Here is a 16,732-nt window from a genome sequence, read left to right as displayed (position 1 = left end):
AGAAAATTGAAGCTGCTCGTTTCACATTTACACCATATTTAAGTAGGCTGTAAGTTGTTCAGGGAGAATTCAGATTTATTACAGCCGTCTTGCCGTTTTTTGTCATTTTAAACATCAGTTCTAGCTGTAATAAAAAAAATTATTCTGACCAAGTTAATTGCTGCGATCTGTCAGTGTGATGACATTGTGACAGAAGTCCACGGGGAAGAGAAATGAGCAAAAGAACAAGACAATCGTATTAACAAATCTCCAGATTAGTCAAAATAATTTGAAAGAGAAAGTACTTTTCCTGCACACAGAGGAATAATTGCCTACGTTCTTGCTTAGTTCACTTTCAGTTTTACCTGGTTTACAGCTGCTAATCAGGATTTGTCAGACTGAAGGGATCAAATGAAAGCAGTTTCTTCAATATTCTTTTTTCGTGTGAAATGATTCAAAAACTTTAAATACTAAAAATCCTTAAATATCACAAAACGTCTTTCATTACACATTTAATAAACTTCTTTTATTATACATTTAGCCTGTTATCTCAGTGGAATAAGTGACCGCCTGGTAACCTCTGAGCAGTTAGCGAGTAATTTCTGACGGTTGCTAGGATAAATCGGTTGCAAAGAGGGCGTGGCACCCAAAATCTTATTGTGATTGCTTTTGTCACTAGCAGATTACTGTGGTCAACTGTAGCTTGAATGGAAAATACAAACACTTGATAACTAACCATGAAGCGATCATGCTTGATGGTTAGTTAGGCCTTAATAGTAGAGACAAAAAAAACCCTTTTATTGGACTCCATCAAACACAGCTCTTAGATAAATCCCATCGTTGCTCTGTTTCTGCCTGTAAATTGCTCAGCACACACCATTTTAAAATAATGTATTTTCTCTGCTTTCAGCTCTTACATAGCAGAAATTACAGGTTTTAATAATCTAATTATGTAGACAAGAAAAAAGCCTAAGGTTAAAGAACCTGGATTCACATCACGTTTTCATATTTTTTTCAGTTAAGTGACTTAAAAAAGTTGTATGTTTGCTTTTTCCCCCCTCCAGGATCGCCATATTATTACAGTGCAACATCACGAGGGGCAGGCCCTGCTGCCACCGCTACAGCCTCCACCTACGACCGCCACTGACACCCTCGTGTAGACACAGGAAGTCGCAGGGTGAGGAGGAGAAGGAGATGAGGGAGGGATGGATAGCATCGGAACCGCTCAGTACAAACTCGCCTACGCTTGGACTGCAAAGAGGAGAAGAATTCAAATCTTTGACATCGGTGAAGTTTGCATTTTCTTTGAGTGACACTTAAACCAACGAATACACTCCTGAGCTGCAGCACAATACTGTTTGGGTATACAATACTGTGAGGACACAGGTATGGCAAGGTCAATAACTGATTATGTAAACAAGTAGATTTTGGAAATTTGGACCCTCCCACACTATCAAGCCTTCGTATCCCTATCTAGTTTTTAACCAGTCATAAACCAAAAGTCAGCGGACTGTGTGTAGCATTAAAACTATCTGTATTGTGACCTTCTGGGTTTTCCAGTTTGGAATATTTTTGATGAAATTATTTAAGCTGATCAGAGAAAAATCAACTTTTTCAAACAGTAGGCTATTTTTATGACCGCACATTAATCAATCAATTTTCTATGCCATGCTACAGTGAAGTAAAGACAATCCAATCATCCTAACTTTGACTGACCAAAATCACCCATATCGTTACCATTCTATTCGTTCTGCCACAGATTCAACACATTTTCCTCTGGAACCCTCAGAAATGTTCATCAAATGAGATAACATTATTTCAAAGGGGCGTTCAGGGTCACGCATGTTCGCCCTGTCCCGTTTGTTACTGTTATAGTGGTCAAGCTTTCCAGTTCTGCAGAGTACACATGCTCTGAATTTCTAGTCATTTTTAAAGCAGCGGATTGCTTACGACAAACACAACTATCACACAACTGTCAACTATCCAATCCTTTTGTGTTATCAATGCACTATGCAGTATGTAAGCTAGTGAGCATTTTTGCATCTCACCTCATTTCTTCATTCTTTACTTTTAGGATTGGAAAAAGTTTAGAAGATAAGACTCCTTAAATGCTGTGTGTGATTTCTACTGCTGCACCATGCACACGGGTTCAGCGTGTAGAAAAATCCAAAACTTGGCACGCCTAAAGATAGTTAATAAACCATGACTGGATGTTTGCTGTTCAGGGGTGGGGTTTTAGTAGTTGAAGTCAAGCAAGAAAACTGTGTCCTCACATAGTGGATGTATTAAGAGGAGCTGGATACTGGATGTCAACGCCTACAGATAAATTCATAACAGAACGATTACGGGCCAACTTATCAGAGGTAGAAACATTAGTAGTTCTACAGATGACTCTTTTGTATTTTTCAGGAAATTTTTGGCTGCAATACTGAATTTGACCACTAGAAAAATTGGAAGGACGTGCTGAATGACATCGCTGCATCCAAAAGCCTCATTTATAACATGAAGTTACATTCGTAAAATCTTCATTTGTAAGTCTGAACTGTCCATGATTTTCCTGCTAATCATAATCAGATTCACTGGCAAATTTGGATTCTCTTTTATTTTCTCTTAATTTACTTAAGAGAGCTTGTCCTCAAAAAAGTTTTCTTTTCTGTTTTGGTCCTCGGTTATTTCTGTTTAAACCCACAATTCTGCTGAAATTACAGGTGCCGTCAGTTTGAGATTTAGAAACAATGGTCGTCACATAATTAAACACAAGTAATTAACCAATCTTTGAACATAATAAAAATGTATAAATGAGGCCCCAGCTCTTTTAATACATCCATGCCTTACATTCACACTTCCATTTGAGTTGGTTTGAAAGCCACTGACCAAGACATAGAGAGACCTTTCAGGAAAGCACAGCCTAAAATCTGAGCCCACTACTGTAAAACAAACAGTACTCATCTTCACATCGGACCAAAATCGGTTCCATCAGGTTGTGTTACAGTACAGGACGGTGGTATCCTACCTCCCCAGACAAGATTTAGTCCTGATCAAGAGCTATTTATAATGGAGGAGACACAGAGTAATATATTAAGAAGCTTTTCTGTGCTGCACTCCGTGATGAGAGTGAATGCCTGTAATGATTTATAATAGTGTCACGCTGTTGTGCTAGAATAGTGATGATGACGACGGCGATGATGCAGTGAAATATGAATTCTGAAAAAACTTTCAATATAAGAAGTCTTTGTTTATAAGTGTGACCAGATTGCGATTTTCCTGTTTATAGTTTGTTGCCTGGTATCAGTTGACAAAGGTGCCACTTAATAAGTTTTTTGTGTTTTTATTTTGCTTCCTAAGTGTCCAAACGAAGGTTGGTGCTAGACTGGATCAGACCCAATGTGAGGAGTATCCCCCGTGTTGCTGATCCAGTCGAGCATCAGCCAAAGACCAACAGGAAGCAGTGGCACCCTCTCTTTCTATCTCTGTCTTTAAACTCCCCAAAGATGGGCCCCCCTAGTGGATCGGCTGACTTCTTACAAAAGCACAAAGAGACTCAATCATCTTCTTAAGGTGACATTCTACTTTTTCAGCTTCGTTTCAGAACCATTAAGTACTTCTTCTGCTTTTCCCCGTTTTGAGTATGTGTCAAAACATGTGCTTGTTTAAAATCCTGAAATTGTTTCTATAAAAGTACTGCTTTCGTGAAAAAAAAAGTAAACCTGATTATTATTTTTTTTCGTTTGTTTGTCTGCCACATCAGTTCTGCGCTGTGACAATGCATGACACCAGGGTTGAGGCCTTACCCATCTCGTACAGACAGACAAGGACAGATTCGCCCCTCAGCACAGATCTGAAATCAGTGTGTTTTCCCTTCCCAAATGTCTGAGGGGCCGATATATTGATCGTGTGAGAGGGCAATATCTTCCTTAGCCTGTACCTTTTTCAGTTTCAATTCTGTCCTCACCAGACTTGTACAGTAATCAGCGAAAGAGAAGTCACAATGTCAATAGCGATTTCAGTTATTCACACTGAAGTTAGATTTTAGTGTCGAAGCTTTCTTCTATTATAAAAAGACTTAAGGTGTGCGGTGTTGTTTTTGGCCATCATCTGCGAGTGTTTGGATTCCTTTTTTGTTTTGGGTATGTGTGGCTGAGTGTAGCGCTTCATTGCTACTGTGTAGTGTCTACTAGCAAACAGATTGAAGGCACCAAATCTGCAGTGTGAGGCATAATATATAGCTCTATAAACATACAATAACTATAAACCCTGAACAAAGCTGTTAGTTTCTCAATATTTGTTGTTTCTGGGATTTTTTGAAATAGTAATAGAGTGGATCCTTTCACATTTGTAGACCTTAAAAGTTGTGAATACACAACTCTAAAGAAAGATTCTTATGACGGCTCACCTGCTGTGTTGCCAGCGTGCACCTCAGCGGGAGCCTTTCCTTATTTCTGTCTTTTTCTCTTGATCCTTCTGAGGCATTATTGAACCTGAACCACACCAGCTGAAAACAAGGACAGTGCCTTTAGTTTTATATGTCAACATCCCCCTGACCTACTATGAGTCACTAAAACTAGATTCAGTTTCCCTCCCTGCAACGCATTTAACAGAAGTCTTATTATTTACCCAGGCAAACACAGGGTTTGAAGATTTTACAAAGCCTTTTACAAATAAATAAAGGTGATTAAAGTACCAATAACTCACAGTGATTCTTACAATGCAACAACAGTGTCATCGCAGCTCTGACAGCTGATCTAACAGCACCCACATTAGTCAATAAATCTCCCCGAATGTGGATTTTTCAGTCATAAAACCCAGAGGAAAAAAAGATGTTGTTAAGCAGCTACAGCAATGAAAAGCAGAAAATTGTCCTGGTTGTATTAAAGTCAGTGATTGATTCCTCACTCATCAGCTGTAGTGACAGTGCCAGAGCCATACGATTTCTATCCAAGCGACTCTGAGACTAAACTTCTGGTGACACCAAGACAGATGTCTTTTTTTGTTGGGTTGTTTTTTGTGTGGCAGTACAGTAGGTCATGTCATGGAAGATTGTTTCCACCACTGAATTTATTTTATTTATATTTTCCTCCATATGTAGCTCTAAATTCTATGATATCATTTCAAAATTCTTAGTTATCTTTAGATAATAATCCCAAATTTTGACATAGCACAACAAAATACACGAATTAATTAAATTAAAAATTCACTGTTTGGAAAAAATATCCTTTTTTTGGTTGGTTTTGTTTTTGAACACTCACATTTATCATATGGATTTGCAGGGATGACTACCATGTAGAAAGACTCCATAAGGTTTTTTTTTTTTTTTCATTTTTGATAAAGCTCCTACGATGATCACGTTTTCAGTGGGTGGTAGTGTCTGTGTGGGAGCATTGACCATAAAGAAATGGGTCAGCAAAGTCACAGGACACAACTCCAGTTCTACGAGTATATGCAGAACCTGCTAATGGGCTAAAAACCTGCTTACAGAGCCAATCACCCAGGCCTAGAAAAGTTAGTGACATCCTGGCAACCACCCGTCGTTAGGGAAAAATGAGTATCACCCCAATGAGCTGTGAGTGGTTGCAAAAGGTTGCTGAGAAATCAGCTGCTGAAGCCTCAGTCACATAGGTCTGGAGACTGGTGACACTGGTAACCACTGGTAACTACGAAAAAATTGTGTTCCCTGACCAGTTTGCAAGTGGTTGCAGGAGGATGCTTGCTATCAAAAGGTGAAGGCAAATGCTCTCCATTTCTGTTTTGGATCACACTTTTACAAGTTTCACTACTGCTTGATGAGTGTTTGCAGCAAGACGGCATCTTCCATGAAAACAACGGCAACCGTTAAACTGCTATCAACCAAACCAATCTCTTTTTGGTTGCAGCGGGACAGTGAGATATTTTTTCCAACTTTAGGATCATTAAAAGATATCCAAACATCAACCAAGTGCATAATATTTGCATATTTCTGAAATGAGTGACTGAAAAGTTCAAATTCTGGGAGATATCCATAACACACATATATATATATATATATATATATATATATATAATAAGTAAAAGCCAAGAACATGACAGAAATATATCACGTTTATTCATTAATAAAATGAATTTCTTTTTTCCAACCCCAGTATTTAAAAGAAACACACAATTTCATCTCATTGACATAATCTAGCTGCTTACCCTAACCATCAAAAACGAATGTCTAACCCTCAGCCTAAGCCTAACCATAACCTAATTGTAACCCTGACACTAAAACCACATTTTGAGCCTCAAAAATGCCTCTCCTGGGGACAGGCATTTTGTCCCCATAAGTGACTGCTGGTCCCCACAAGTATAGTAGCATGCCAATTTTCTGTCCTCACAAAGATGTCTAAACATGTTCACACACACACACACACACACACACACACACACACACACACACACACACACACACACACACATACAATAAGAAATAATTGATTAAAGTCATTCTCCTTCAGGAGGTAAATCCAGTTGTCCGCTTGCATCAAGTTGCTAAATCAAACAAGTCAAACTCAGTGGTTGTCATTCGGTGTAGACCAGAGTCCAGTGACATATTAACAGGACTGTTGGTTAACTATGCATCTCATAGGGACACAGCTTGCTTTGCCATTGCTTTGACCTGACTGGTTCACATTGGGAGAGACTGGATTCTCACTGGCCGGCAGCTGTTTCGATTGGCAGCTATGACATTGACTGCAGTGATGAAGGGGGGGACTAGTCACCGTGGGTGGTACTATAGAAAGCGTGGCAGGCAGAGGCTACATACACACACACATAAATATAAGTACAGACATACTCTTGCTCCCTCCTTTTGTCCTTTGCAAAGTGGTGGTAGCCCCTCCTCTTATGCCCCCATGTTCCCCAGGGGAGGCCAAACCTGCTGTGCCATCAGAAGCTCATCCCATCCTTTTTCACCCCCCCATCCCTCCTCAGCCCTAATCTCATCATATCTCATGCACTTGTCTCCCCATCTCTCCTCTCCTCCCCACTGCCACACCACCAGGATTAGGAATATTAAAGGTATTCTCTTGATTTCAGGGCTGTGACCTTCCTCAGAAGTCCTCCCTCTTTCTTCAGACAGCCCTATTAATCCTTTTGCCTTCTTACTTCTCTCACTTTTTCCCACTGACTCCTCAGACGTGATGCTCACTGTCCTGTCAGAAATTCTGCATAGGAATCAAGCTGGGTGTTTTTCGTGCCAAAGCGAGGTCATTTCAATGGCAATATTGCTGCCGGCGTCTTTATTTGGTCTGCAACACTCTGTGAGATCTCGCATCTCCTGTTATTTCCTCTCCGTGTGGCTGTAGAGCATTTTGAAACACAAAGAAACACCAGTTTCAGATCAAACAAATACATTTCATTTGCAGCACTTCCACAGTTTACTGTCCATGAAAATAAATTGCATCCTGAATTTTGATCCCAGCTCCAAGTCAAATAAGAACCTGAAATAAATGCAAATGAGTTTTTTTCTCCTTTATTATGATTTCTTGCCGAGTGCGCACTGCCTGACTGTATCTCAATATGAATCCATGAAGAAGGCTACTGCCTTCCCAAAACCTGAGGGGAATTCAGCATCACATCTTGACAGCAATTAGTGGCACAATCTGTTTCATGCTTGCTGATATAACTAGGCTCTGGACAGATCTCATACTGAAGTGTTACAATGTTCTGTACATCTTAATATTATTCAACTGTGGAAGAGGAGTAATACACACGACTCAGCCTACAAAAATCAACTGTGCTTTTTAAGCAGATGTTTCAATCAAAAAAAAGAAAAAAAGAAAAAAAGAATAGATACATAATTTTTCACCTTACTGTGGCCTTTCGTGTAACAATCTGGAGTTTTTTTTGTGTCCATGACTTCCTATCTGGGGTTTTGAAGAGATATTTATATCTGTGACATTTTGGTCCAAATAAAATAAAATAAAATATGAATTTTAAAAAATGAACAAACAAAAGACAAAAAGGCAAAAATTTAATTCGGGTCCAACGATTCAGTGTGTTCTATTCTTCAACATTAAAATGGGACAAAAAAGATAACATATCTGTAACATTCACCAAAGCCTGTGATGCCTGTTTTAAAGGACAAACTCTTGTACAAAAACCATATGAAATAGAAGAAAAAGAGTTACAAACACAAAAACGAAGACGAGAAATGCCTTCAAATATTCTAGAGGGGAGGATTAAAAAAAAAAAAGTAAAAAGAAATGCTTCTTTAAGAAAACCTGTATGTTTTTTATTCAATTTTCTAGTAGTTGCAAACAAAACTTGGTGTTTTTTCTCTTTGTGTGTTGTGTGTTGTCTTAATATTTGAATGTATTTTACTGCAGTGCGAATTTGCCAAAGATATCATATCACTTGATTTTTCTTCTTTTTATCTTTTCTTCACTTTTTGTTTGTCAGTTTATTTTGTTCCTGAACTGCGATCAGTTTTGTTCAGAAAACTGAAAGTAAATGGTGAATTTGATATTATGCTTATTTTTTATATTTCTATTGTTAATATTATTGTTATTTTATTTCATGGCTTTGAGTTTACTGTGAAATATTAAATTGCAGTTTGCTTGATGCAGTTCTTCATACTCAGTCTGTGTACCTGTCCATCCGTCCACCTGAGTGACTGTTGTTGGTGAATTATTCCATTTATGTACCTGTAATGTGAAACTAAGAAGTAATTATTTGTAAATATTTGCCATAATTTTATTGGTCATTCAGAATAAAAATAATTTTTTGGAATTTAAAGCTTCTGAGTGAGTGTTTAGCTGCTCGTTTACTTGATTTTTGATACACAAACTCACACAAACTAAACAGTTGTTTCTGGCGTAAATACCACATTCCTGTACATTCAGCCCCAGTCCTGGACAGTAGGTGCTGCTGACAGAGCTGGTGGCTGTTTGTGTCTCATTGTGACCCCACAGAGCTGCTTTCATCCTGGGGGACACACATCTCATCTCACCCCCTCCCTCTTCTCACCTCACCAATCTTAGTGAATGGAGTGTCCCAGTGCTGCAGTCTTGGCTGCTGGCCGAGTCCAGAAGGGGGCAGAGGTGTGTGTGTGTGTGTGTGTGTGTGTGTGTGTGTGTGTGTGTGTGTGTGTGTGAGAGAGAGAGAGAGAGAGAGAGAGAGAGAGAGAGAGAGAGGAGGAGAAAGGGGGAGAGGGGTGATAATAGGACACAAGCCACGACATGGCGACAACACGCCACACACACAGAAAACAGCACATACCCAGCTTGAGACACAGGCCAGGCTGTCCACAGTTTGGGTGTCTGCCCAGGACACCAGAACTGCAAGAAGTGTGTGTGTGTGTGTGTTTGTTTATTCTAGTTCCATGCCAACCAAAGGCAACCCTTTAATGTTGTGTAAAAATGCATCATACGGTAAAGGATTAACACTGGAGTGAAAGTTAACAAGCGCTGTTTTATTGCCGCTATCGAGGTTGGACGAATTCCTAGGCAAGATTAAATCTGGTGCTTCCACGCACATTTCTCCAGCCTTCATTTTTCTCTTGTATTCATCTGAATCCTAAAAGACCACTGAGGGCTTTTCTCACCTTCTTTTGGGTTTCTTTGCAGTTGTTTTTGTGGTATTCATATACAACCGTTGGCATTTTTCCTGGTGTATAGTAGCAGATAACCAGATATTCTCTGCAGATATTTGGGGGTTATTGCTCAGACTTAAAAATGCATTTGTGGTTGAATCTGTGATGGTATGGATATGGCTCAAAACTGTACACTACAATACTGCTCCCACTGAAATTAGTCAAAAGAGCTCTGTTAAATTATAGACTGTATCTTAAAGATGGACATGGCATCTAGGGCTGAAAAATAAAGCCATTTATTCAATAAAACTTAATGTTTCTAATGAGCAGTGCTGTGGTTGGGAGAAGAAGAAGTCTACAGGAAAATATTCACTCTGCCCTCACTCGAGATTCTCTAAGTCTCTTTATTAATACACCGTGATACTCTCTCACTCTCTTTCTCTCTCTCTTGTCCTAGTTAGAAACAGGCAGTAAAGATGTTAAAGATGTTAGATGTCCTAGGTCATGGCTACCTTAAAGATACTTTCAAGCCCCTCCCTTATTCCCTGAGGGATTGCCACAGTGAATGCCGTTCCTGATGCAACCTTCCTATTTATCCAGGATCAGGTCTTATGAAGCCAAGATGGTAAATGTCGAACTCGCCCAGAAGCCGTGGCAGTCCATTTTTTTTTACAGTCTACATGATCAACAGCACTGTGTGTTACTAAAGCATCAGAGGCGCTCAGTAAGTTCAATGTAATATTCAGCCGGGACTTTAGTGCTCTCACAGTTTCTGCGTGCAGTTAAGTGTTTCGCAGGTTTTAAGCTAATGTGTTACAGCCACAATTCCAACAATGAATGCAAAGCCATGGCTACAGCAGCCATCCCAGCCTGTCTCAATCAGCTGTGACACAACTACGCACGGTGTAGCTTAGTTTGCTAAAACTACTCAATTTAAATTATACATACTCCACTACGTACTACAGTTTATTAATTGGTGATTGTGAGTAACAGAAAGACAGTAAAATCACATTGCAAATGAGCAATTTCACATTAGGAATTTAAAATCAGGAGACACAGATATTGGTGCTGCTGTTTGTCTGTGCATGTCTAAAAAATGTGCAGTTTCTGGATCTAAAAACTTGTATTAGCAAAAGCTAGCCACATATAATTCTACTGTATCTGTTTTTCTTTAGTGAAGTGGCATCCTGAAAGATCTGATAACCTCTTAAGCCCAAAATTTTATTTGCAGATGAGCTAAAGAACAAACACTAGGTAAAATAAATAAATACATAAATGGGAGATTTATGTTTGCATAGTCTGAAAAACAACGCCAGTAGACTACAGATATCTGGGCAAACACTGCCAAACTGCCAGAAACGTTAGCCTGGCAGATAGAGAGCCGATGTATGACCTGTCAGATCCATGTCTGCCTGCAAAATAAGGGTTTGACAGTACTTAGTTAGAAAGCAGTGCGACACTCTCTGCCTTCTTTACTCTCCTACTAGTGCTTCGGATTACATAACATGACATGTTCTACCTCTTCTTCTCCTCCTCTGGCTTCCTATGCAACGGCAGAAGACAGACAACAGTGGTACTTATGGAGGCCAAGAAGTCATGCAAATTAACGTCAGTCAGCATCGGTATATTTTGGCCCTCCAGAGCCCCTGTAGTGAGGTGGTGCGGGGCCAACTGAGTATAATTGGGCCTCAGATGATTAGTGAAGAGGGGCTCATGCACGAGAGAGGGGGGTTAGGAGAAGAGATGCTGAAGAGGTATTAGGAGTGAGAGAGCAGGGGATTTGAATCAAACAGGAGGAGAAGGCAGCAAGAATCTGACAAAACATACAGAGGAAAAGGATGGAGCAGGGGGTGAGCTGTGTGCTGCATATTCATGACTTCTGCTGTGTTTGCATTCCCATCTCTATTTGTGTTCTTTCCATTCATGTCCAGGCGCATTCTTCTTGATTTTTCTGCTATGAGTTTACATCTTGAAACATCTTTGAGGATGGGGAATAGTTAATGCTATGCTATCTCCTGGTTTGTTTCAATTGCATCTTATTTCCATTGATTTGACCGTCTTTTCCAGCTGTGGTTGTGGTCTATCAGCAGGCAAGAACACTGGTGATGGAAAAGTCTGTTAAACACTGGATTGCTTTTAAATTGTCCCTTCCTCAGTAGCTGCAGATGACAAGAGGTTCAAGATAGCTCAGTGAAGAGTTAGGGAGACCATAGCATGAATATGTGAATATGACTTAGTTGCAACAAATCAAGGAAATAAAGAAGTTTAAATACAATAACTTAAAGTTGCAAAACAAGCCCAAATCATCACCCCTCCACTGCCGTGCTTGGCAGTTGGCATCAGGTGTTCATGCTGATATACTGTGTTTGAGTTTTGCAAACATGGTGCTATGCATTACGACTAAACAAATTTACTTAATCTACAAAGAACATTGTTCCAGAAGTCTTTTGATTTGATCAAATGAAACTTTGCAAATCTGAGCTGTGCACCCATGTTTTTTATGAGATATTAAGCTTTGTATTTAACATCTTAACTGAGGCCTGTAGAGACTGAAATGTGTCTTTGGGGGTTTTTGCAGTGTCTCTGAATATTGGACGGTCTGACCCTAGGGTGAATTTGCATGGAAGTCCACTCCTGGAACGACTCTGATGTTGTGTTATAACACATCTGAATGGTGCAACAACACCTGGCTGCTACTTGGCCTCTTAATTCCTATGGAAGCATAAGGGTGTACTCAGTTTTTCACGTGATTGTATTTTAATATGATGGACTACTAGTGCCCGTCATACCTTCTAATTTCTTTTTTTTTCTATTTTTGAGAAAATAATTCAGTCCCAGCAAGATTATATATAATGACTTCTGACTTAACCGGACATGCTTAAGTCCTAAATAATCCTGAATGAATCCCGGAAACATTTTTATCATGTCACCAGACACACCTTCATTATTAAAGGTCACAAGCTAAAAAGGTTGGGAGCAGTCGAGTGCAGGAATCCTTAAAGTGTTTGTCTTACTTGAACCTGTGTTACAAATGTCATACAAGCACTTTCTATGTGTACCTTTTATCGCTCGGTTTTATTACCGCCTAAGTCAAGCAAATCTCAAGAAGAAGAAGAAAGCTGCTCTGACTGCTGGCCCATCAAATCAGGAGAGAAGAGAAACTCTCTGACACACTTACAGTGGAAAAAATCTCGTTTGACCTTATCAAAGCAGACATTTGGACCTCTCACAATGAAGCTCTACATGTTTCTCTTTGCCCTTTACAACAGCGATCATGTTAACACACATACGCACGCGTGTGCGCACACACTGAAGTCTCAGAAATGCAATACACAGTGACACTGGTAAAAATGAGCAGGGATGTAGAAAGTCTTTATATGCTGTGTTTTGCTCATTAAGGTTCTCCGGACACCAGAAATGACAGACACTCAGCTCCATGTAAAGTTTTTTTTTTTCCACCCCCCACACTCAACCCGTCACTCACAATCACTCTCTCACAGATACTACATGTAACAAATGTCAGACGTGAGAACAGTGTGTGCGTGTGGCTGGATGTTGGACCACTGACAGGCATGGAAGCAGCTTGTTGAACTAATAGCCTAACTAATGTGTCTACATTCCCTCCCTCTTTACCTCCCTCACCCCCACTTCCCTTTGCAAAACTGACATCTACGTACCGAGCAGAGAGACGAGGGAGAGGGGGAAGTAAAGAGGGAGGGGGAAAAGAGGAGAGAAGTGGGTTGACAAGCGGCAGACCCTATCGCCCTCCCGTCTGACTCTGTCTATCTCCCCGTTGCTCCCTGAGGGTTTGTCTCTGAGGATAGTGCTATGATGAATAGGCCTGTCTAAGCAAACCTAGCGGAGACCAATTAGAGAGAGTGAGAAGAAAAAGAAGAACGATAGAAACAGAAAAACAATGAGAGAAATGGAAGCAAAGGGAGAGCGGGAGACAGAGAGGGAAGAGAAGGGCAGATGCATTAAAAGGAGGTAGGAGGACTGGGGTAAAGTGGAAAGTTTAAGGCAGTGCGTGTTGTCTGTGAGCATGTGTGTGCCTCAGTGAGCTGTCAGTGCTGAGGGAGACGCCGTATGAGAGGGCCCGGCCTCCTAAGTCTTAACCTCGTCTGCTACTGCAGGAGAGGCTTTGACAGCAGAGACGCACAAACAGGACTGACCCTCGCAAAAACATTTCCTCCTCCTCCTTTAGAAAAGCCTTTCAGTGCTATCCTACTTCTTCTGTGTGCTCCTCCTCCCTCCTTCATCCAACTAATTTTTCTCCAGTCGAGCAAGCATATTACGTTTATTCAGATTATGTTGACATCTTTTATGTGAATAAATGCCATTATTTTATTTTTTTTAATTGGGTTTTCACTGGATTTTATCTCAGGAAACTGGCAAATACTCACACTGTGATGGTCAGAGGTGTAGTCCACGTGCAAGAACAGAAAAAGCTATAACAAAGCTACAAGTGCTAAAAACTAAAGAATCCAAATGAAGAACCTATTTCAGTGGGTCCTAATCCCGAACGCGCTGACCCTGTTGTGGAAAGCAGGTTCAGTAAAATCTGACTTGATTAACTCTGAGTTTCTAGATCATAAATTTCTCTTCAATCAAGCTATAATACCATAATTTACCGTAGAAAAGGGCAAGAAAAGAGCAGAGCCTCCAATTTATTTCAGTAGTCTGAGGAATAAAAATGACATAGTGTGCATCTCATTATTCAACAGTAATATGACAGGGACAAAATACAGGCAACAGTAACTGCAGGTTGAAGAATAAATCCAAGATAAGATAGTTTAATAATGGACATATAAATTAATAACTGATTTTGGTCATTTGCAGGGAAAAAAATTATGAGTTCAAGGTGCTCCAATTTGCTAATCAGAATTTGGTCATAGGGTTTTTTTCACCTGTGAAATAAGCAAAGATTACTCACTGAAAGCTTGAGAGACTTTGTTTTTTCAGTCCCACCTTCATAACGTCTTTTCCCATCCTCCGCCTCAGCAGCTTTTTGGCTTTTGTAGTTTCTTTGCCATGTTCCTGTCATTCATCCATTTTCTTATGCTTATCCAATTCATGGCCTTTCATTGGGTGAGACACCGGGTACAACCTGGACGCCAATCTATCAAAGGGGTAAAAAATAAACATCTATGGTCAATTTAGAACATCAGTTTTAGACAAACAGTTTTAATTTAGACTGTTGGACTTACCTGAAAGCTCCCTATCAAACTTAGCCCTTAACATACAGAAGTGTCTGTCAAACAAAAGTATTTCGGACACTATCTTAAGTCTATTTTGCAATACAATCAGATTTAATCATTTGGATATGAACTATATTGTCTAGTATATCATTTCTGACCCCCATTTGCTCAATCATGTAATCCCCATATGAATCTGAAACATTTGTAAGTCTTAAACATGAATTTCTACTTTCTATAATGTGAGCACTGAATTATGTTGGAGATTTAAACAAATGGGAAAAAGCATCAGCTTGGCCTGGGATCAAATCCAACTAACACTTCCTCGCCTGCGTCTGCCAAGCCAATTTTCCTCCTTCAAACAAACATTTGATAAATGGCTTCCCCACTCTCTTCTTACAAAATAGGATAACTCTCCTCGTCCTCTTCCTCTCGACGATCTCTGTCGTCCTTCCCCCTACACACACGCACACACACGAATCTCTGAGACAATTACAAACATCCTGCTTCCCATTTATCACCAACAATTAAACGGCACGGCCGCTCGCTACTTCATAAGCAGAGAGGAGAGGGCAAGGAAAGCGGGAGGAGACGAATGCGAGCGGAATGAAGTAGAGTCAACAGTGAGAAAGAGAGAGGAAGGCTGACAGCACAATTAAGGTTTTTAATTCTCTGCTTGAGTGGGCCAGTCCAGTCTTTATGCTAATTAGGATGCCACGGCCATGTAATAAATCTCTATGATCCAGCCTCATTTCCCTTCTGTCTCTCTCTGTCTCTTTCTCGCACGCTCGTGCAGACAACAGCACAGAAAGTTCACCGGTTACTTTTTAAACGGCTAAACCCTTCGGCTGCAGTGTTGATCATTTTGATAAGATTGTTATTTCTGTGCAGTTTTAATGCTTCACTGTGATCAGGGAGCCACAGTTTGTCTGCATACGCTGTTTACTTGGTTGGGCAAGCATTTGCCGCCTTGGCTCAATGCCTCCACCACATGCAGTTTCTCTCCCTGTTAACTCGCTTTATTAGTGTTTTTCAGGAATGTGGTTTGCATGTCCTGCACCGCTGGACTCCGCTGCATAAACGTTACGAATGCAGAACATTTTCGGTTCTTCTCTTATCTTCTCATCTCCATTTGACAGACACGTCTAATGATAACATCTGCAGATAGGAAGCAAACAGCACAACAATCCGCAGATAATTGGGGGCCACGTTTAAAGACGACGAGAGAAGACGAGAGAGACCGATAAGTGGACAACTGCAGGCTCTTTGTTAAAGTAGCAACGAGCAGATATATTTTCACCCTCATTTAGGGCACGAGGACTCACTAGTGCCCTCCTCCCTCCCCTTTTCTTTTTGCTTCCTTGTAAGGTTGTCCCAAAGACAGAAACACAGAATCTATGTAAAAATCAACTAAAAGTTTACTTTCATTAAATAAACAAAGGTAAAAGCAATTAACTAAGGTGGATTTTTATTCACACATCATCATTTTACACAACTCAGCCTTGCTGGGCAGCTCTTCTACCAATTATTAGCCTGCTTTTGGTTTGCTGCCCTTCTACGCTCTTCTGTAGGCTTAATACTTTCTCACTGGGGGTGTCACCGTCAGCCATCTTGTGTTGCCTGACAGCCAAAATGGCTACCGCCCCAGCCACCAGCCCGAGGTGAAGTAGGTAGAGAGAGACATGGAGACCGGTCACCAGCAGAGAGAAGCAGACAGTGGCAACACACCAAGGCCCAGCCAGGATCAGCAGCAAGGAGTGATACAAGGAGCTGAAGACGAGAGCTGGGACGGACAGAAGGAACCTGAGCAACGTGGAGGTCATCCAGGAGTACAGAGACAGAGGCGATAAGAGGAGAGATACTGCTGCCTCACTCATCGATACTGCCTAAAAGATACAAAAGGTGGGAGTTAAATACACACACACTATATATTTCTTTATAGCATTATTTATTTTTGTCAACCTACCTCACGAGCATTCACGTGCAAGGTGACACTAGATGTCTGAGTCTT

General features: G+C 40.4%; 1 protein-coding gene across 4 annotated transcripts in view; it reads left to right on the top strand.

Moving 5' to 3' along the window:
- The window catches only part of pax5 (paired box 5), a 56,129-nt gene extending 47,405 nt beyond the window's left edge, over nt 1-8,724 (top strand). For all 4 annotated transcript variants that reach the window (XM_084931287.1, XM_084931284.1, XM_084931288.1 and 1 more), the window contains exon 11: nt 1,044-8,724. In XM_084931287.1, the coding sequence (XP_084787413.1) occupies nt 1,044-1,126 (83 nt within the window). In that variant the 3' untranslated portion in view covers nt 1,127-8,724. The remainder of the gene's footprint in view (nt 1-1,043) is intronic.
- Nucleotides 8,725-16,732: the final 8,008 nt, after the last annotated feature.

This window comes from Perissodus microlepis, chromosome 6, assembly GCF_051167445.1.
Source record: "Perissodus microlepis isolate ML-2025 ecotype Zambia chromosome 6, ASM5116744v1, whole genome shotgun sequence".
In the NCBI taxonomy this organism is placed as follows: domain Eukaryota; kingdom Metazoa; phylum Chordata; class Actinopteri; order Cichliformes; family Cichlidae; genus Perissodus; species Perissodus microlepis.
The sequence above is the reverse complement of the archived record's forward strand: the minus strand, read 5'-3'. Positions and strand labels throughout refer to the sequence as shown.